At 42.3% G+C, this 23,320-nt stretch overlaps 1 protein-coding gene across 1 annotated transcript in view; it reads left to right on the top strand.

Moving 5' to 3' along the window:
• Positions 1-23,320, top strand: part of raph1a (Ras association (RalGDS/AF-6) and pleckstrin homology domains 1a) — a 62,594-nt gene that overhangs the window by 22,569 nt on the left and 16,705 nt on the right. The window contains exons 2-8 of the mRNA XM_020621693.1: positions 2,298-2,359; positions 12,946-13,080; positions 13,347-13,455; positions 13,552-13,691; positions 13,928-14,164; positions 15,092-15,244; positions 15,515-15,694. Coding sequence (XP_020477349.1) covers positions 12,946-13,080; positions 13,347-13,455; positions 13,552-13,691; positions 13,928-14,164; positions 15,092-15,244; positions 15,515-15,694 — 954 coding nt within the window. The 5' untranslated portion in view covers positions 2,298-2,359. The remainder of the gene's footprint in view (positions 1-2,297; positions 2,360-12,945; positions 13,081-13,346; positions 13,456-13,551; positions 13,692-13,927; positions 14,165-15,091; positions 15,245-15,514; positions 15,695-23,320) is intronic.

Genomic DNA, 23,320 nt, shown 5'->3' on the forward strand with positions numbered 1-23,320 from the left:
ATACTAGGGATCGGTGAGTGATGAGTGGATTAGTTCCTGGGTTTGAATTCAGTTGTTCTACTTGTGAAAGGGCAAGGCCGAGCTAAATTGGAGTCTGAAGTTCTGTCACAGTTGTTTAGATTATTTTTAAGATGAGAGCTAGTGCACTTTATCAATCTGTCTTTTGGGAGCTACCAGCAGAGCATTTACCTCTAAATCCTGAAGAACAAGGGACAATGAACAACGCAAATCTAGTAAGCCAAACAAATATTTGCAGAGAAATGCAAAGATGCTGGGGAAACACTGAATTGATGCCATTTATTAGGAGGGACTAACCAAAGAATGATATTTGTTGTACAAAGTGATTGTGACTAACCTACAGTCAGACAGTCAAGTCGGCCTGCAGTTGTTTTGAAACTGGTATTACCTAATTCCTCCTAATACTTTCCTGTGAAATAGTTGGTTGCAACACAACGGGATGAGGAACTATTTTAGACAAGGATGAGAACAGTCAGGGCAGACAGGTTTTGTTAGAAGACTATTTAAAGATGATTGTGTTTAGAAGTGAAGAGTTAAAAGATAAGGTCCTTGGATTGCCTTGAGCTTCTTTTCACACAAACGTAAGACTCAAACTACTTTGTGCATTTTATAAAATAACTGGCGAGTGTTTTTGTGTGTGTGTGTGTGTGTGTGTATAATTTTTTTTCCAGCTGTAAAGTTTGTGAATAATACGTTTTTGTATCTGATAGCTGTCCACAGATTTTATATACCAGTAAATTAGAAGTGTGATTGTTGCGACTCCCCTGGGTCCCAGTCACATTAATTTAGTTACTTATATAATTAGGATTTTTTTTTTTTTATGGGAAGTACTGAAATTGTGAGAATAATGAATAAATGTAGGTCATATTGTTCCTACTGGCTTTCCATCAAAGGTTCCTACTTTTACGATAATGATCATGACACATACTAAAGTCTCACATTGACCTCGGTGAATCCTGCAGAGACGAATCCATGTATGATCTTTTCTCTATAGCAAAGCCCTGCAGGTTGGTGGACGTTGGACACGTTTGTTCTTAAATAGTTTGTGGAAGACAGCGAAGGTTGACAGCACGAGGGTGTAAGATACATCAGCCTTGAGGGGGACATGTTACTGGGATAAATTAATTGATGATTTTGGTTTTTCTATGAGATCTGTTGACAGTAACAAACATTCAGGAATCCCCAGACTGGCAATGAGTAGCCCTTACATCCTGCTGTCCTCATACGCAGTGTGCTGGTGGAGAGTGGATAATTGTGTGTGTGTGTGTGTGTGTGTGTGTGTGTGTGTGTGTGTGTGTGTGTGTGTGTGTGTGTTCCTCCACAACGCCATCAGCTACTGATCATATGAGAACTGCTCTTGAGCGTTTTTTAAGCAAGGACTGGAGTGTGTGTTTGCCACAGTGTAGCTCTATCCTGTGCATGTGACATGTTGGCTGTTTGTGTATGTGTATGGCATGATTATTTTGTGAAGGACGACAGATGCACACACCCACGCTAGTACAGTTATCTTTGTGAGGACTCACACTGACATAAGTTGGCCATACAGTTACACACAAACACACTCATGTCACAACACTCGTACACAGACACACACATTGAGCTTTTACATGTACACGCTTTCTCCACTTACTGTGTGACTGGGCTTGTATGTGAACCCTTCAGTAAGGTCAGACGTGACTGCAGCATGAAGAGGTGTTGACATGATGAGCTGCAATGATTTAGTGAAATGCCACTGACTTCAACTGGCTCAGCAAATACAGAGACTCTGAGGTAAAATGGAGTAAGAAAATAAAAATGGAGTGGAAACGGGAGAGCAGTGGGTCAAAAGAGAGGGAAACACATGGGGAGACTACAGCAGTGTGTTTAAATGTTGTGGCCTGTCATTTATTTTTAGGTTACACACATCCAGCCTGCTCAGCATGATAGAAACACACACTAGTGCCACCTGCTGACAGTACATCTGGTGTGTAGACAGCTGTGAGGTATGTGTGTGTGTGTGTGTGTGTGTGTTGGACTAACTGGAAGCTGTATTTTATGACATTTGATGGAGCTAAGCTAACAGTGTTCCCCTGCTTCCACTCTCTGTGCTAAACTGGCGATTAGACTCATCTCTGTAGTGGACACACAAAGGTAGAACACTACCAACAACAGCGTGTAAAAACCAAAGGCAGTTGTCAGAAGGTTGTGCTCGCAGCAGGAAGGAAGACCAGGCTTCTGTGTTGCTATCTGTCCAAAGGAAATCATGTTTAATAACGCACCTCTTCGCTGTGTCTCTGCAGGGTGATTGAATTCATCAACTGGTTGTGTTGGAGCTGGACTGAGCTGCGTTAGTCAACCAAAGGTAAACGGCATTAGACTTTTATCATGTGTGGAAAGTTCTGTTCTGTGTTTATGCTGCTTTGTGTTTGATTTTGAGTTTGAACAAATTTGTACACAACACCCCCCACCCACCCTTAGAGATTACCATCAAGTATTTGTGCAAAATATTTTTAAAAATGCGTAAAATACAGCATCACTGCAATTTTTTCAGCTCAGCAGTGTATTTTCCAACACTAATGATATAAATGAGCACAGTGCATTGTGCATGTGTCCAATTCAAATTTAGTTTGTCACATACACAATCACACACACTACCACATTCAGTGAAGTGCTTTAATGACTGGTACTGACTAATGCCTGGTTCAGACAACATGATTTGTTTGTCTGATACCATGGTCACAGATGACATGATTATACAGTCATAAATTCTTTTGACTGTATATTCAGTCAATCAGACAAAATAAAAGTTTGAACCCACATGGGCACAGGGAGAACATGCAGACTCCACACAGAAAGGCCCCGGGTCGGCCGGGGCTTGAACCTGGAGCCTTGCTGTGAGGCGACAGCGCTAACCACTAAACCACTGGTCCACCCTGCCAACCTTATTGCTCATGGTAATTTTGCAGTCTGTGATGCAAAACCCAGAATGCTTCCACACACTCGCTCTGATGATGTTGAAATGATCTGATCAGCACGGCTTTGTTCACTATTGTCCTCAGTTTTGATTTATCAGCTTACTTCAGTGATACTGTAGGTCATTAGAGCATCTATAGCGCAAACCAGTAAGAGCGCCCTCTTTGGGACAACAAGACTAATTACTTCAAATGCTCTGTGGTGCTCATACTCTACACATTTTTTATTCAAAAAGTAAATTTTTTGAACAAGAAGTGGCAGGTTTATTCTCATGACATTGTTTTTGTATGTGGACATTACAGTTACAGACAACGGTTACATGTTTTAGACAATAGTGTGCTTCCTGCTTTATCCAGCAGTTTGCTGAAGGCTCTTTCCTGGTTCAACATGACAGTGCTCCTGTGCACAAAGCCAGATCCATAAAGAAGTGGCTTCTCAATTTGGTATGGTAGAGCTCAACCCCACCCAACACATTTGATTCTTTATCATCCATCCATCCCATCAGTGGACGACCTCACTAATGCCCCTGTGGCTCAATAGAACCAAAACCCAGCAGCCTGGTTCCTGGAAGAATCGAACCTGTAACGTGTGCAGATGAATGCCCATGGTTTGGGATGAGTGTGGTTCGAGTGATGTGCTGTTCAAATGTCCACATTATATGTATTTGGTAATAGGTATAAAACAGATTGCTACTGTTCCTGCTACTATGACTAATACTAATACTACCACTACTATTACTGTTTGACTACTGCCACTTTTACCACTACCTGTACTTCCCAGACAACATTTTGAGGCTTACTGTTTCTGTTCTTGGCTGCAATGCTATTTAAACTGGTTTTTGGTCTCTGGAAAAGTTTCATCTGACATATCAGGTTCAGACATATTACATAACATCTGTTGTTAACCCAGCTGTGATCACAGATGAGTACAGTGTACTTTATATTTCTTTTAACATCCTGTATATTACTTATTCTGATTTGGTCCATAAATATCAAATGAGTTGTAAAAAAGAAAAAATCAATCAGGCCAGCGCTCAGCTTGTGGTTAGAAAGCTATGTGGAGGTTTCCAAAATAAACATTTTTGTAGTGGCTCTGTGGTCCTGCACATTTACCCACAAAGCCTCCCACATTCATCAGATATCACAGACAATTAATCATGTACAGCCTCTGTGTTCCTTATGCTTGGTTTCCATCCCTGTTGAGCTCTGTGGAAAATTAAATATCTCTGTGGCAAAAGGCTTCGGTCAGCTCTGAGTGCCAGTGTTATAAATCTGTGGTCGGTGCAAACCGTTGCCTGGATGCTAGAGATGTCATTTTACGCAACAGCCCGGAGGGGTATGGTATGAGCAGTCAAAAGTGGCACGACGTGCTCGGTGTGTTGAATAAAGTGTCCTTGCTGTCTTCTGAAACCAAGAACAGCTCGCCAGTGGCATCAGATATTGTAACCCCATGCTTGCCATTTAGCTTGTGCCAAGTCGTTTCCATGGGCTGAAATACAATTTTAATTAAAACCAAATCTGCCACATTAGGAAAAAGAATATTTACAATGCTATTTATTAGCATCGCTGAAAGAGTTTCATTTCAAAGGGGAAAATACCATCATTCAAAACCTATCCAGAGCTATTAGAACAGTAGCATGGATCAAAATTAGATAGAAAAAAATCTAATTGTGACAGAATCATTTCTTGTATTAGACCAATGTAAAGCACATCATTCCTTTATTCAGTTTGATGCAGCTTGTTTCCTCCAACACAACCTGTTTACACTTGCATAAATAACTTGTTCGAAAAGCTACCGTTTAAGTCCAGATGCCTTTATCTTTACAAAGGACAAGAAAAAGCAGACACTTTATTTGTGCTTATACTCTACATGTGATACCCACACACATAACTATTCATAGGCCTTTTCATTTTACTTCTAGGCTGTTACTTGATTAATTGATCCCTGATTGAAGTCATTTTTTATTCCTGTAGGATTTGCTGTGCTCCTCTTGTAGCAATGTTAACTGAATATCTTTGGTTTTTGATTTGTTGGTTGGATAAAACAAGCTGATATTCTAATCAGATAATTAGTTAATCGAGAAAAAATCAGCAGATTAGTTGAGCCCTGCGCTCGCTGTATAGGAGTGTAGTGTGATGCACTGAACACTAGGCTGTGAGTAATCATTTCCTAAAATTCTAGTTAAGATTTATTGAAGTTAAAACATCACTAATAATGGTGTAGCTATAAAAATGAAAAAATAGCTAAAGCAGGCTTGGGAAAATTAAATGAAATCATTTTGTGATTATTGTGAAAAAAGTAACGGTATTATGCAGCGGAGACATCAGGATCGCTCTGCCAGGCCCCCTTAGCTGAGGTGGGCCATTTTCCAAACAAACAAATGATATGGTATGTTTATATTGTATATGGATTTTAGGTGGTTTGCATGTTTTCTGTAAAGATCAGACAGCTGCTTCAGAACCTGGAGGGGTGTGTATGTACAGTAGGAAGCTACCCTGTTATCATTGTAGCTGCTCAGCATATTAAAGTGGTGTGTGTGTGTGTGTGTGTGTGTGTGTGTGCCTATGAATATAGGCTATGGGCGTTGGTGAAGGAGTGGCTCATGTTTCTGCATTTATTAAAGGAGCTGTATGGGTTTGGCAGCATATAGAAAGGAAATGCTTCAATTAAAGTGTGATTGTGATCAAATGTAAAAAAAAGGTTTTTGTCAGAAGGATGCTCTGGTCCACAGGGCGGACTGCCATGACAGTTGGTATAGCCATTGCATGTACAGGTGTACCACACATGTCGCTTCAGTGTTCACCCTGTTTGTATATGAGGGAAATGTTTTGGGCCACAGGGTCAAAGTGGCAGCAGAGTTGACTGTGGCACGTTGTGTCCAGCTCCGTTAATACAGCCATGGTAAATCAGGTACAGTAGAATCAGCTTCCTGCTGCCTCCTGTTTGTTTCTTTTGGAGTAAAAATAGAACTCATTTGTTCTGTCCATAAAACTGGAACACACCACTGTGTGTGTGTGTGCCTCAGTATCACGTTACATGGCGGCAGCTGAGTACTCCTGGGATCTGCTGGGTTCAGCCTTGGGGCTCAGATACATTCTCAGATACAGTGAGACTTAATTTGGGCCACACCACACACACAAATGTCATTTGTGTGCGCTGTCTTTAGCAAACCTTACTGCGATGTGGTTCTTATAACAGATGAATAAAATGTTGAATCTTATACATAGCCAAGGACAGCCCTGCATGTGAGTGCTGTAATTTAAAGTATTTAGAGTAAAATACAGCAGGGTGTAGCTAGGCAGAGTAAAAATAAGAGTGCTGCTGAGCACAGCTGGTCTCTCCCTCCCACTTTTTCTCGGTGTTAATCTCCTTCCTTGTATTGAGAGATGGAGGCAGATGTTGATATGAGGCAGGAGAACGAAAAGGAAATGATGTAATCCGTCCTGCAGGTCTCGGGAAGTGATATCATTGTTGCTAAGCGATGGGGGACAAAATCCACAGTCTTCGTCCTGTGTAAAAGTATGCTCCAGTGTTTATTTGAAGTTGATATGAGGCTTCACCAGTATGAGTGAAATCAAGTGTGTCTCTTCCAAAGTTAGTCTTTTTTTCATACAGTTGTGTTAATATGCCACAACATCAGCTCAGGAAGGAAGCACCATCAGGGGAAAAAGGTAATGTCCCACTAAAAGATTTGAAAGACATCCATTTTATGACTAGTGCACACTCCTGAAGTCTCAGATGAACTTTGGAATGTATTTTTGCACAGAATTTTGTTTCACATCACTTGTAAGACAATTATTGGCCATGGTGAACAAGAAGAATAATTCTCAAGCTAAACCTTTTTCCACATGAATTTAGACGTCAGGCTTTTGTTTGAATTATCGTTGAACTAATGTGGCAGCTTGTCAGTGTGGGGTCATTGTGCCAGGTAGCTGTAATCAGTAATAATAGATTGTAATTTATTGGCTGATGGTATTTTGTATTAATATTTAGAATCTGTAAAGTAGGTAAAGCACACAGTTGTGCAGTAGTTGAGTAAATGTACTTGGTTCCATTCAGCCACTAACCAGTCAGATTCATGGGAATGGGACAGATATGAGGTCATTGCGACTTCTGACCACAAAAAGCTAATCAGTCCAAGTCCAAATGGACATTTGTGCCAAATTTGAAGAATTTCTTTCAAGGTATTTCTAAGATATTGTGTTCACGATGGGACTGATGGACGAACAATATTTGGCCATGTCAGTGTTTAGTTGGCATCAAAATTCTTCCATTTTTTCAAAAATGTACTCTAGATAACATTGTATGTAAAAAACATGACCTAATAATAATAATATGAATTATTAATTAATAAAGGTTTTGAACCTCAAACACAAAGAGGTGACAGTTGAACTGAAATCCCCTGCTATTTGTTTTCCCAAGGCAAAAAACGGTGACTGTTGTTTCACGAAGCCATAAATGGAGCATTTTCCAGCTGCAGTCTGATCGACCAGGGCTGAGTCTGTCCCTTTCTGACAGAGTGAAAATGTTCATTTAACCTAAATTTGGCTTTTCCCCCTTCAGTTACTTCCTGTGAGGCTACATTACAACACAAATAAACACTTTTTGTTTGTTTTATGAGGATCTGAGTTGGTAGGATTTGAAAGAGTCCTGGTTTCTCTTCTGTTGGAGCCGCTCGATGTACTCAAGGCCTGCAACATCCTGAAAGAATGCTCTGTGATTTCCAGCTTTTCTGCTACACATTTAGCTGGTTTCCAGACTAGAGCATGCCATGAACCAAGCACAGCCTCTCTCGCAATATGCACGCTTCCTGATGAAAGGGAGATCAGCACACATAAAACAGTTTAACTGCACGATCGCTGTCTGATTTGGCAGCCCCTCAGGCCTCACACACAAGCAGGCTTGCCCTTGTAATTGATGTCACAGTGTGAATCCTCGTGCTAATTATCTCCCCAGGGGAGAGACAAGCACACATGTTGGCAGTGTGTGGTTCATTTAAGGCATCTAGGTGAAAGATGACAAAGAAGCTCAACGTCTCAGAGAAGACTTTGCCAAAAAAGGTTGACACCCCAATAAAATAAAAAGGATCTGTAAAAACTAAGTAAACATTATCTAATAAAATGTGGTTTTCAATTGTTCAGACAAATGGGAGAAACAGTGAATTTGAAGGACATACTTTCTAATAATTGTCAAATGTTTTTGCATGGTCAGACCTTTAGTCTGTGTGTGTCTGCAAGTATCTCAACTTCACATGTTGCTGCTTTTTTTCTGGACCTGATTTATAGCTCTGCTTTACAAAAACCCTGCAACCAGGCCTAAAAATACCATTTTGTGTGTGTGTGTGTGTGTGTGTGTGTGTGTGTGTGTGCGATGGTCTAATATAGAGCCGTGGGAATGGGCTGCAGTGAGTGTACTTGAAGGGACATTGCTGCTGTTGTTTTGTTGTGGCAGCAGACCAGTGGAGGCTCTGTGCTGTGCTGTGGGAAACTGGGAGCTGCCCCAGTACAGCTGCAGTGTGTTGCTGAAGAGCACTACAGCACAGATTGTTGGTGGAGTGATGATGGAGGAGAATTGGTTGCAAACAGGGCCGTTAAGTCTCTTTTTCTGAACTCTCTCATCTCCTTTCCTCTCCTCTTGCGTCCTCTCCTTTGTCTCCCTTCTGTCCCATTTCCTTGTCCCCTTTTGCCTCGTCTTTTCTCTCATCTCCTTTTGTCCTCTCTACATCTTTTCTTGCTGAGTCCACATTTCCCTCACTTGCGTCTTTTCCTCGCATCTTAATCTCATCAAGGTAAGATGTGAGGAAAAGATGTAAGGAGAGGGGAATCGAGGAAACAGGCTTGTAGAGACATGAGACATCCTTCATCTGAAGCATCCAATCACTGGTTTCTGATCAAGGGGTCTGTGTTGGTCCATAAAAGACTTCTGGATGCTCTCATGTATTGCCTCTCATGTCTCCTCCAGCAGCCTGAGTGCTCACTCTGCAGAGCAGACATAAGGGTTTTGGTGTGTCCTTGATCCTTACCTTACCAAAATAACTTTTGGGTTGACCTAGGAACAATCAAGTGAGAGGCTTGAGAAGCCGGCAACATATATGACTCTGTGTGAAGGGTCAAAGGTCAGGTGTTGAGGTTTGGGTCACTTCATCTCCAGCAGAGTTCGGTGTTTAACATGTGGTTTTAGGATGGCATTGTGCCTGATCCAACCCCGTCTGAGCGCCACCAGTCTTGATGAAACACAAAAGGTCAAGTCTAGTAAAAGAGACCTTGAGCTCAATGAGGTTTCCTGGCGTCTAACCAAAAGAAAAAGTGATGAGGTCGGTGACATCCAGTGGAGTCATTTCCCTGAATGTGTGGTGTGTCTGTACAGACATTGCTGAAGGGAATAAGGAAACTGCAAAAGGAGGGAATAGGATAAGGAAATGAGGATATAGCTGAAGGAAAGGAACAAGCGAAGTTAAAAGGAGGAGGATAGAAAAACTAACAGACAAGGAAAGAGGGAGAGAAGTAAATGAAAAGAAGTGGGAGGATGGAAGGATGGGAGTGTGATTGCATGGTTTCAGTCTGACAGACAGGAGGAGTGCGGCTGCAGCAGCAAAGTAATTATTGTTTACTTTGGACACACACACACACACAAATGCACTGCAGTTATAGCCCATTAATGTGACTTGCTGTTCTCTGACAGAGAACAGAGTTTGACAGAGTGCTATTTCTAAGACTTTATGGTGGTGCCCTCAGGAAATGGGTGCATCTACTGTATATGTTCATCTTCTTGAGCTCCAGCTGACATTATGTAAAATATAATTCATCTAAGAATAAACGATCGAGAACGGAAGTAAAACAAACAACCGAAGTGACAATGTATGAAACAGGCTAAGAATAGAGAAGGACACAAAACAATATAAAGAAAGTTAAATGAGCTAAAACAGAGACGGTAAACTACTTCATTTATCTTAGTGTTACAGTCTGGGGATCCCCAATTTCATTTCATTTCTATCTGCAAACCGTTCCTGGTGGATGGAACAGAAAAAATGAAGGCTCTCTGTCCCGTCTCTGTCCATAAGCGAGGGACAGACAGAAGTTGTTTGTCTTGTTGCTTCACGTTCATCGGACTTTTATGGAGAAGCTTCTGATCAAGCCAAACTGGAATGAACATAAAGTGTCCGTCGCACAAATAAGGTTGTTATTGTTGTACGTATGTGGCTCACACCTCAGTTAATTCTGCATGAGTGGCAGTTTAGGAGCTCAGCGGTGTTCGGTTAATTCTGCATGAGGGGCAGTTTAGGAGCTCAGCGGTGTTCACGCCGGAGCCAGACACGTGTCACACACATGGACTGAGCCTTACATGAATGTAACCTTATTCACAGCATGTCTAGGATGTGTGACAACATGAGAAGATTTCTGTCAAATAGTTCGGACAGTTCACGTGTTGGAAGCCTGATTTTTGTTGAACACTTTGGAGATGAAGCTCCATCTGAGGAGCAAGCTGAGCTCTGGTGCAACGTAAACTGAATTTTCTCCTCGTTTGGACAGTGCCTGCGAAGAACGGTTCATTTGTTGGTCCGCATCTAACCTTTGCATGTGTGGAAACTGCAGATTGTTGTACAAGAGTGCAGCTGTGAGAGCTTTCACAATGCTCCTCTAGTCCCTCAGCAGCCCCCAAACTACACACAAACACACACACACACTCAGCCTGTGCTCCAGTCTTAATGACAGACCTTGCTAACCACAGGGATCTAATTCTAGCACCGCTCTGCAGTGTGTTGTGCGTTTGAATGTGGGTGTGGGACATTCTGCTCTCTAATCTTGTGTGTATGTGCTGGCTAGCTGTCTCTGTCCAGAAAGGGACGGGGGACCATGTCAAAGTGGCTACACAGAATAGCTCACTGTGCCTCTCCTGGGTCTCCTGGGTGGAGATGTGGAGGTTAAGGGAAAAGGATGACGTGAGGAGACGTGGTTAAATAGAGGAGGTGAGATTAAGGGGTTGATGTGAACAGAAAAGACATGATGTGATTGATTGGATTATTGATCATACCAGGCTCACTGTTTTCTAATCAAGGCATTGCTACGCTCACCACTACTAGTCACCAGCTGTTTTATGTGACTGGTGAAGTTAGCTCGTCCAATTATCTTAGCATCATATAACAACTAAACCGGAGGACACAGCCTGGTTCTGTCCAAGGGTAACAGAGTTTAGCTACAGCTCAGTAACACTTCATGTCTCGTTTGTTTAATCTGCACTGGTACCAGGAGATTAAAAGACTCACCTGTGTTGTGCTGTGTACCAATTTTAAAAAAAAAAGCACATTAATTAGTGAGCTTGAGAAGTGCTGGTAGGCAGATTTCGTTGCCTGGTGGGTCCTGTGCAAGGTATATGCCACCGGTTGTCACGACAGAGAATAACCAAACAGCTGCTGTGTGTCTTTGTCTCTGATCTGTATCCCAGATTAAGCCACTGTATATTTTTATAACTGTGTGTGTGTGTGTGTGTGTGTGTGTGTGTGTGTGTCACTGAAGGATAATTATTGGCATCATTAATCACAGCAACACTCCCTCCAGAGGTGTGTTGACTTGTTCTCATTGTGGTTTACATAAACCGTTTACACACACACACACACACACACTCTACGCCTTCATCTCCCATAACCTTTGCCTGGGTTTCCTTGCCATGCCTCTTGTGTTGTTTTGTTAAACATCAAGCGTATGGTTATTATTTTTAGACTGTGAAACTGACCACTCAGTCTTCTGCAAGCAGAGTCAAAGGGCTGAGAAGTCCAATGGATTTCTTGACCTTAACATTAGGATTTTTGAACTAAAGCCCCTTGGTTACAAATTTATGTTCAAGATATTTTTGGTTCAGTGCAAAGCCAATAAACAGAATGTCAGAAATATGCAGAGTGACACACAGGACAAACAGTACAAAAGGTCAAACACCAAGACCGTCCGAAGCCCCAGCAGTTCCGCGTCTGCAGTGTTCACGCACATCACCATTCAAACGTGTTTGGAGCTAAAGACATACTGAGAATTTTAATATTCTACAGAGCTTCACTGGTCACTGGGGATTTGTAAGTTTCGTTTTGGACTTTTTGATATTGGTATTTGTTGTGGAAGATGTAACCTGTCTGTGGTGACCGAGCAAAGGTCAGAGGCTCACTGAAATTATTAGGGATCATCCATTGTTTTTGATTTATAAATATGCAAGCAACACTTTGTTGGTTTTGTTAGTAGAGGTGAAATGAAATGTAGTGTGGTGGGGTAGAAGTATAAAGTCATACAAAATGGAAATACTCAAGCAGTGTCTCAAACTTGGATTTAAGTACTGCACTTGAGTAGATGTACTTAGCTCGTTCCCACCACTAGGATCATATTGATAACATATTTGAGCAGTTTTTCATGGAAAGATGAACCCACTGACTGTGGCCACATAGCCATCATGTCTCTGCTCAGCTCTTACCCTTGTCCCTGACTTCTTCTAAAGAGCCAGTAAATAGGCATTAAGAGGTTTGAAAATCCAAAGCCTTCATTAAGAAGTGCTGCATGCCTCAGAAGGTCATATAATGTCTCAGGCCAAACAGTTCAATCTGCATCCTGTTTACTTTGTTGAATACAGCTGCAATTTGTCTCTAAATGTTAATATACTGTAACTGATTCTGTCTGTTTAGTTTTACTAGCTGTGAACTGGCTCAAACAGGTCTTTATTGTGATCTTAAACATTTGGACATTTGTCTTCCAAGTTCCATAAAGCTTTAGAACCAGTTATTAGGTCCCAGTGTTGTGCTGTGACCCTTGACCTCCTTAGCGATGGTTGCTTGTAAAGGTGGTGAACAAGGCCTTGAAGTGTCTCAGAGAGAGACGATCAGAATGTAATATAAATGGCTGCAGTGTAGTTCATGCTGCTAGCCACTAGATCACACTCTGTCCTGGAACTGTAGTGGAATTAACCACAGTCCTCTTCTCCCCGCCTGTTTCTTCTCCTCAGATGGATCAACTGTCAGATGAGGAGGTGGAGGTCAGGGAGGAAGAGGAAGAGGAAGAGGAGGACAGTGATAAAGAGGACCAGGACCTGGATAAAATGTTTGGAGCCTGGCTGGGCGAGCTGGACAAACTCACACAGGTAAACACATGAGGGAGGTCCTGTACTGTCATACTATCATTATAGTGAGCAGTGTAGTATTATAATATACAGGTTTATTGGACTTATTGTAGATTCTTGTCATTAGTAGTGTACAAACTGTAGAATGCTAAATCTGACCTCAAAGTGGAGCAGACTCTGTCCTTTGACAGAGATGCCAACTTTTGGTGACTCCAGAGGAATTGGAGTTCTACCCCTGCCATGCACACAGTCACACCTTCACTCTGTCTTTCACTCTGTCCACCCAGTGCCTGGATGATGGGCGGCCAGAGCACCCTCCTCAGCAGAAAGCTCCCCTCAGACAAGAAACCAACATGGCCAACTTCTCCTACAGATTCTCCATCTACAACATCAACGGTCAGATGCACACACATAAAGGCACAGAGACACGTTAAGTCTTTTGTGATTTGATCAATTAGTCTCCCATCTTGATATATTTGTGTCTATCTGCAGAGGCTTTGAATCAGGGGGAGAATGTTGATCTGGATGCTCTCATGGCTGATCTCAGCTCCATCGAACAGGAACTCAGCACCATCAACGCCAAACCGAACAGCGCGGGCGGCATGGCTCGGCTGGGGTTGACAGATACCAAGGTACATACACCTGCAGATCTGTGCAGCATGATCACCACTGGTACTGGACAATTAAAATTGTGATCTTGTTTTTCATAGTTGGAGTTTTGGCTGTTGTTTATAATCACATTTCCTATTGCTGTCCATCTTCCAAAATGTGAAAAAGGCTACCAGCTCACTTGTTCAGTTTTGTTGGTTTTCATGTTTAATAAACTTTAGACAATTTAAACTGCCTTAAAAGTTCTTCCTGTCTGCAGATCCGTCAGAAGCCTCCAGCAGGGCGCAGTAGCAGGCAGCAGCCAGCAGGGAGCAGTGGCGGTGGTGGCAGTAGTAGCAGCATTAGTGGTGGAGGAGGCAGTAGCGGAGCGAGCAGTAGCAGCAGCAGTGCCAGAGCCTCACCAGCTGGTACCATCAGAGCTCCCACTGGGCATCAAGGGAGGCCATCGCTGGCTTCTAACTTCAGTCTGGATGACATCACCGCCCAGCTGGAGAAGGTGTGTATGGCTCTGGAAATGTTGTTTTACCTGTGACATATACCTTATATGAACTGTGTGTCATGGTATTTTCATATCTGTCATTCATTTCTACAAGTTATTCAAAAACCCAAACTTTTGTTTTATTGAAAAAAGTGCCTGGGCCGACCTGGGTGCACCATCACTAGTGGCTGCTGTCTGCTGTCAGAGCACAAGACCCGCTGTGACTCCCAGTCTAGTTCACAAGACATGAGGAATCCACATTCCCCAGTGCAGCATAGCTCCCCCTCCTGCTAACTCTTTTACTGTGAGCCTCATAAAATCATCCAACAAATGTCCCAGCTGGCCAAAGATCAGGATCATACATATCTGTGATTTCACGGCATTCAGCAGTAACAGTGCAGCACAGCTCCCCCTCCTGCTAACTCTTTTACTGTGAGCCTCATAAAATCATCCAACAAATGTCCCAGCTGGCCAAAGATCAGGATCATACATATCTGTTATTTCACTACATTCAGCAGTAACATGAAAAACAAAGTGTCTGTTCCAAGCCAAAGCAGTCTTTTAACATCTAACTGTTTTATGGTCGAATTTCTCAATGAGACAATTATGGAGTCCCCAGGTGGTGCCCCTTCAGGGACCCCATCCAGGGTCTTCAAGAAGGCCCCATACTCTGAGCTATTGTTCAGCACATTAGGGACAAATAAGGGCTTTCCTCTCAGTGACTTGATGTCGCAAAGAGGCAACCCTCTCGTTCCACGGGGTTTTGTGTGAGGAAATAGATCTTTTACTCATAGCTCTCACATAATGGCGCCCTTGTTTGATCGTTGACCTAGCGTGAAACCTGCTTCGTGCTGTCTAGCCAGCATACCTGGTGAATTCATCTGTGCTCACTGTTTGTTAAAATCCAAGCCTTTATCTTCCATCTTCTTTCTGTCTTCCCATCAGGCGTCCCTCAGTATGGATGAGGCTGCCCGTCAGACCTCCTCCCATTCCCTTAGCTCTGCCTCCACCTACACATCAGCCACAACACGACGGCCCGGGTCCTCTCAGCGCCATCATCGACGCACAGGATCAGTTGGCACAGTCAGCGAACACGAGGTAATCTAACCTGAAAAGTGAGTGTGAGATTGATTGGAAACACTGAGTGTTGTAGTGAATAAAATCAATTCACACTCTTGTCATGTTTATTTATATAAGCCAAACTCACAAGTGTGACCCAGAGACATATTGCACTTTCTATTCATACAACCGTATTTGGAGTTTATCACTTCTGAGTCACTAAGCTGAGACCTGACTTTTTGAGAATGACAACCCTGCTTTGTTTTTTGACTTGGTTTCTCTTCTCTTTCTCTTGTTGTGTGACTTTAGGCGCGTTCAGTTGTCCACTCCTCGCGCTCCTCTGTCACCTCAGTGTCCAGGGTTTCTGTCAACTCTGCTTCTTCTATGGACTCATTGGACAGTGTTCTGCGCTCTAATGAATCAGATGACCAGCAGCCTTCAGTTACATCCTCAGCTGAAGGAGCCAGTCAAGGCCATCACAACACAGAGGTACACACCCACTTTTTATGAACAAACGAATGAACGAATTGCCTCTTACCTGATAATGTATGCTACATCGGAGCTGTATGTTCAGTAGTGAGCAGTGGCTGTACAACTGAGCATGGAAACAGTACAGGTGGAATTACATGAAGTAATTCCTGATTGTAAACTCCTGTCAGCTGTTTACGGGTCTGGTGGCAGTTGGAAAGAAAGAGTTTTTCAGTCTAGAGGTCCTGCATTTCACACTTCTGAACCTCCGGCCTGAGGGTAGAGGTGTGAACAGCCCATGCGGCAGCTTTCCTGCAGACTCTACAGTGGTAAATGCTCTGCAGAGAGGGCAGTGGAGTCCTGCTGATCTTCTCCGCAGTCTTTACCACTCTCTGCAGGCGCTTGTGGTCCATAGCAGTAGTGCTGCCATACCAGACAGTGATGCAGCTGGTCACAATGTGGACCAAAGGGATTTAATGATAAATACAGTATACAGTACAAAACACAGGGTTAAAAGAGGCTCCCTCAGTTAACCAGAGCAAACTGTTATGCCCGGTTCAGACTACACGAATTAAGCCCGATAAGAGCCCGATGCGCTGGTTGTTGGGCATCAGAAACGACAATCGGTCATTTAATCTCGTATAGCGTGTCATAGCAAACGACAACCGATGCTTCATCTGGGATGCTTCATGATGTCCTGATACAAATTCTAACATGTCAAAATATTTTTTCATTGTCTAAGACTAGGTGGGCCAGCGCTGACCAACAGGAACACAGCTTGCTCCTCTGTTCGCAACATTTTTGGCATATTGGACTGAACCATGTTTATTAAATATCACAGTGATACAACTAATGTTAGCATATTGACTTTCATAGTCATCCTTGTGAAGTAACTATCCTACAGGGTTAGCTAGCTTTCTGTTTTACCACTGGTAAAACACTTACTTTTAACTGCCACTTCAAGTTCTCCACGAAGGGGAGACAACACATACGCTGCCGCCCTCTTCATGTGACCCACAGACGGGTCCACGGGCTTTTATCCTCCCAGTGCTTTTCTGGGCACAAGCAGCTAGTATCACACACACCACAGATGCTCTGTTTACAGTTTTCCAGTCCCTGGCACCTCCAAGTCCTGAAAGATGTCAACCTGTGATCCGTCGGGTACCAATGTGTAGTCTGTCATATCCCTTGTTGAAAAATTTATGACTTTATAATTGTGTAATCTGACAGAGTGACCATCGTGTCAGACAAAAAGCCAGTGTAGTCTGAACCAGGCATTAGCTGTAGCTAAAAAACCAACAGACACACTGCGGTGTGCTGCTAATGGATGTGTCTACCAGGCACTTTAGCTAATGTGCTAGTCAGACATATTAACTTGTTCCTGAGCAGATGTTATGGTCAGTTAGCTACAGTAAGATTGTTATTAAACACAAAAACACCCCAGATGAGCTGATGAAATTATCAATTTGAGGACAGAAAGACGCTGAAACTAACTACATCTCCCTTTGACTGAGTGACAGTAGTCTGCCGCAGCACTCCTTTCATTTTGCAGGCTGTTAGCAGCAGGGCTCATGCTGTTTTGACTGGGGTTACCTCACTAACACCTGTCCACTGACTGGGATTATGATGAGACTGCTATCGTCTCATCAGATTATGAAGAGATTATGTGCCGTGGGTGACTCACAGGATTGTATGAGCAGTTATGATGACTTTCACATCTTCCTGTATGAAATCATCACGATGTCCAAGTGACGTCCTGTGGCAGCATTTTCAATCCTGTCTGCATTTCAATCCATCATAGCACACGTAGCAATAAAAGCTAGTGTTAATGTGTCTTCACATTAAATTTTCATCCCAGCATAACTGTGATTACTGGAACCAGTTGTTTATGTGCACAGTTTTCCTTCACAGGTTTTGATTTCTGACTACTTGATGTCAATGCGTTTCTGCTGCTGATCTCTGCTTCACCACACAGCTTTCTGCTAAACTGCCTCATCCAATCAGTCAAACAGCAGATTAATTCACCAGGACTCTCTCTGTCTCTCTCTCTCTCTCCTCAAAGCACTCCTATCTGGACAGGGAAACCTCTCTGATTCTGAGAAACATAGCAGGAAAACCTTCTCACCTGCTGACCAAGGTGACGCCTCTCTCACTTCTGCATGCTCTCTCGCTCCTCTCACATGACAACTTCCTGTCGCCCTTCATTTCTCTCCCCTACGCATGAGCGAATAAACATGCATGTCATTACACTTGTCAGTGTCTGCACCAGGAGTCGGGGTCGCTGTGCATGTTAACTCCTGTTTCCTGCGCCCTTATTGCCTCCTCCTCGTTTGTAGTATTGAATGGAGGTCAGTGTGTGTGTGGGGTCATGTAATGTGCAGTGCCCTAACATGCCCTTTTTGGCTGCAGTGAGGTGGTGTGTGTTCCCAAAACTTAACAGAGCATTCAAAAATCGTAAAGCTGGTAAAGTAACATTTTCAAAACTCTACTTTCAGGATACTTCAGCTGTGCTGTGCAACAATAGTGTAACGTAGTCTCATTAAAACAGCTAGTCTATGCTCATTCAGTTTGTCATGCTGTGAAAAGAAGAAATGCACTGAGAATGAGAGATGGATTTTCAAAGCTGTGTCTAAGGACTGAACATGTGCTGAAATAAAATGGATAAATTGAAGCAGTGACTTGATTTCTACACATGAGCAAATCATAATTGTACAAAAAAGTAAGGTGAGATACAGTAAATAATAATTAGACACAAATGAACTGTGCTCTCATTTCAGTAGACATGTCCCCATTCACCGTTGTTTCACTTATAAAAGTAAACAAACAACATTTAGTTTTACTTCAGTATCCAGATCCTCTACTTACATAGAAATAGCAAATGCTCCATTATAAGTAAAGGTCATCCTTTGGCTTATTGCTAAGGTAAAAGTATGTTTGTTTAATTTAGGAAAAGCAGCAAATCCTCATTTAAGAAGCTGGAACTATGAAATGTTTTGCAGTTTGCTTGAAAAATGACTTAAACAATGAAACTGTCATTAAAATAGTTTTCTTTCTTTGCTATCATTTCAACTCTAATTTTATAGACTACTGTAGTTTAATCTATAAAAATGCATCATTCTATTAGCTCTTCATATGCTTTCTATGTAAAAATGATTAATTGGGAGAGTAACAATTCACTAAAGCTGGTAAATAAAGTGCAGTAAAAAGGGTATTTCTCCCCCAGGTTTAGTAGAGGTATGTAGAAGAGACAGTTTGTTAAAATTCATCCCAGTCACCTATTCCAATGATCAAGTCACAGCTGTGTCCCTGTCCCAGGGCTGTAGCCTTCACTCTGTGAGTCTTTGGGAGTATGGGCCATTAATGTGATCACCTGTGGGTCTGTGAGGAGTGTTAGCAGAGGCACGATCATGTTTCTGCATCTTCCACAGAAGCTCTTTGGTGCTTGTTTGTTGCAGCGATGACAGAGTTGATTTGCTTTCTGGCAACAGCAGAAGACATTTGGACTTTTTTGTATGAAACTTGAAGTGAAATGCATGATTGAAAGCAAACTGCACCTCGCTGCATGTGTGATATGTGACAGATTTATTGCTGCTATGTGTCAGTGGCTGACAGCACTGAAGAGTCTTTCAAGGACACAATCACACAGGAGTTGTTGTAAATGCAGAAGCAAGTCTTTACCACCATTTTGCCCATGAGAACATGCTAAATTGAAGTTTTTTTTGGAGAGGACAGTCAGCATGAGATCACCAAGGCCTAACTAAACCTGTTGGCTGTATATTTGTCACCACAGTCTTGCATGTAATTGGACTGTAGAAAGACGAAACAGTTACTTTGCAAAGAAATAAAAAGTCACCCTGATCTGCTACAACACGTCCTGTGTGATCGAGCTGTGAGGCTGCTTCAGCAGCATTGTTGGCCTGTAATGAAACATTGGGGTAATAGTAATAATGGTGGGTTACTTCCACATGTTTTATGGAACTAAGTGCAGGTAAGTGAGACATTCAGTGCTTCTGTGTCTGCTTTTATCAGCTAAAATCAGCTGAGCAGGGTTCATACTCTATTTGACAGCTGCATTTATGTTGCACCTTTAAACTTGGAGCAGAATATACAGGTTTACTAACACAATGCTTCATTTGTGTTTTATATCTATTGGCAAGATTTTGCATTTGGAAACTGGACCAGTGGGTGTTGAGACAACGTAGCCCACCTGTTCTCCTATAGTCTAACTGAACAGCTGTGTGTTGTTTTCTGCTGCAGTGTTGGGTTTGCCTCTGTGGGTTCTCATACAGTATGTTGCATTTTAAAGTTAAACTTTAATCATGGACAGCTTTTTCTTACCCATTCTGCCCTGTTTCTCTTTGAGAGGAAGCTGTTTGCTTGTTAGCTGATGTGTTTGGAGCTGAGCCAGTCACAGTAGTGGAGCTTAGGGGATAAGCCTGGTGCTACATAGCTAACACAGGGTGCAGATAATGGGACTAGTCTAATTGTTGTTGTTGTTCAGGATGCTGGTGGAAATAGTCTTTCTCTGGTGCCCTGCCTGTACAAATGACTTGTAAATAATATGAATAAATAAACAAGTTACATTTGAACATTGGAGAACTCATCAGTCTGGAGGAGGTTTATCAAAATGTTCCCATTTCACTTTAGCGTGCTACATGATGTACACACATCCTTGGATAAGCTCCTCTTGATAATATGTGGCTGCAGCGTTAGAGCCTCTGCTGCTCTTAAGCTAAAGTTGTAGGCTTCTTATTGGCAAAGGGTAAAGTTTTATTTATCTCTGTGTGTTTGTGTGCATGAGCACCAGATAGAGAGCACGTAAGGAGGCTTTATTCTGACGGGATCTACAGAGGCGTGATTTGATTGGATGACAAAGCAGATGAGGCAGTTTGATTGGATGTTGGAGGAGTGTGCCAGATCTGCAGAGATAATCTTCTTTGGTGCAGACGGAGGGGTGACACCCTGTAGCATCATATAGACACACGTGCACGCACAAACACACACACAGTCACAGTCCTGTCTCATTTGGACATTTTGACTTTCATTTTCTTTGTAATGGCAACAAACAGATACATCAGCATCCTCCATTCCCATCAACCTGTTTCAGTCTGGAGTAAAGGAATGATCTTCCCAAACCTCAGGGGGTCAAACAGTTGTGGATGAAGCTGAGCCTTTCCTTTTAAAGCTCATGATTTAATCTAGTAAACCACGCTGATTGTACTTGGGGGACATTTCCCCACTCATTTTAGTAACAGCATTAACAGACATCAGTCAAAATTAAGTGAATGTAGTCAGATGAATGTTTATTTCTAGGAAACATTTATCTCAGAACAGCTTCTACTGGCTGTAAACCAAGCCAAGGTGACTCATCTCATTGTATTTTAGTTTCCTTCTTGCAGTAATTCTGACTTCACTGATTTGTGGCATGAAGTGCTTTGAGCTGTGTCTTGGAGAAATGGGATTTTGTTTTAATTTGTGGTTACAAATTAAAGGGGGCAGGGCCATTGTGGGCCCTGAGCCACAGGGCCAGTCTAATTCCTGCAGCAGTGATTAGGCTGAGGGTATAATTATCTGCAGCTTCCAGGGCACAGCTGGGTGCATATGTGCAGTAAAATGTTTATTGTGTGTAGTGCTGCATATAACATATTCCTTCTGTGTCAGTGTTGCACTGCCTCAGCAGTAACTGCAGTCCACCCACACACACACTTTCTCTTTCAGACATATACACACACTGCTGGCCCACTTTGCATCACTCAGCTCTGTTTTGAGCCTCCGGCAGCTCAGGAGCAGCACTTTCCTTATGTCTTCAAAGGCAGCGGGATCTTTCTTGGGCATGAGCAAATTTTAGCGACTCTGTAATGTAGGTCAGCTGAATATCCATGAGATGGAGAGAAGGCGTTTATGTTGCAAGCTGGAAATTAATGTGACGACACTGGTAGGAGGCAAAGAAAGCATCGTGTCAACTGCTGGAAAAGCTTAAAGCTACAGTATGCAACTTTTTCCAAATATTGTTGTTGTATAAATCTGCTCCAAAACTTGTCTTACTGTGGAGAGGTGCTGTCAAAGCCTCCTGTGACCCAGACTCACTGGCAGCAGTGCAGAGATATTAACTTCTAAAAGTTTTTGCGTGGGATTGACCTCTAAACAAGCAGAGATGCTCAGTTATTTCTGCAGTAAGTTTCATTGCATTCTCATTTATTTTAATTTCATAAGAACAAATATCTGAAGAGCTGAGCAGAGTGTGGCACAGTAGAGCAGGTCATAGTGGAGCAGGTCATAGAGGGGGTGCTGGGTGGAGCAGAGTGGGTTGATTTGGAGTTTCATACTTTTATGTTACATAATGTAGCTTTACATGGTTAATATGTACAGTAATAGAAACAAGGGTATTGCATGCCCTATTGAATGCAGACTAAGAAGCTGTAAGAGAGCTTAAAGAGAACAAAAGAGCAGGTTGAGACAGATTTGAGGTTGTTTGGAGTACTTTAGACATAATGGAGAGGGCAAAAATATTGAGACACCTGAATAGAATGCAGTCCAATAAAACACCACCACTATGATGTCAATAATAAACATATAACTGAATTAACTTCACCATAAACTGAACCATTATGAGCTTCATAAAGATGAATGTTAAGGCAATGCTGTTGTATCAGATTGTGCACCATCGTGCAGACATTCAGGTGACAAAGGGCAATCTAACAAAGTGACTCAGTGAGGTGCTGGTGAAAGGGCAACCTAACAAAGTGACTCAGTGAGGTGCTGGGACACCACGTGCCACCAGAACAGCTTCACTGCACCTTGACTCTCCAAGTCTCTGACTTTTCTGGAGGGATGAACAAATGTTCCCTCATGTGGTGTTTTGATGATGGTGGCAGAGTGATATCTTGAAGGTTTCCTGAAAAGAACCATGTAGGAAAACTAGCGACGGTTATGCTGGAAACTTGATTCTTCGTGTTAATTGAATTGTTTGCCGTCACATTGCGCACACCTGCCACCTCTGACTAAAAGTTGTGTTAGCTTGTCATTTAGTAATAACTACAATTGTACCAACTGGGCACCATAAGATTTCCCTGGTAGTTGGTACCAAGTTCCATGGTTCTTTCCAGGAAATTTCCTAGAAGATTATTTGAAAAAAACAAAAAATAGAATTTGTGGACCTGTATAATAAAGCATTACTGACACCATATATAATTCAAATGTAGGTTTCCATATAGAACAGGAAGACAGTTTAATAACATTGATTTGTATCATTTATTTTTTAAATTCCAATTCTTTGACAGTTCTGTGATTGTAACATTAACTCAATAAATCACACTGCTGGTGGGACCTGAAAAAAGCTTTTACAGCGCATCCATTTTTCTTAGTTTTCTGTTAGGCATTAACAAAAATATAAGCTAGTCCTTAAGAAGCCGTTTATGAGCTTGTACTATACAGTAGATGCCTGTGCTGTCTATAGTGTGTGCGTGTGTGTCCCTAAGGGGGTTTTGAGGGGTGCCAATAAGAAGACTGGCTGCTAATCTCATCTTCCTCTTCTCATTCAGCTTCCTTTTACTCTGCCCTTTTACTTGTTCATAACAAGGAACCTCCTAAGTGTGAAATGAGGCCATCCACAGACATTCAGACACTCATGTGAAGTGTTGGAAAGAG

The sequence above is a fragment of the Monopterus albus genome, unplaced genomic scaffold (assembly GCF_001952655.1).
Source record: "Monopterus albus unplaced genomic scaffold, M_albus_1.0 scaffold266.1, whole genome shotgun sequence".
Lineage (NCBI taxonomy): Eukaryota > Metazoa > Chordata > Actinopteri > Synbranchiformes > Synbranchidae > Monopterus > Monopterus albus.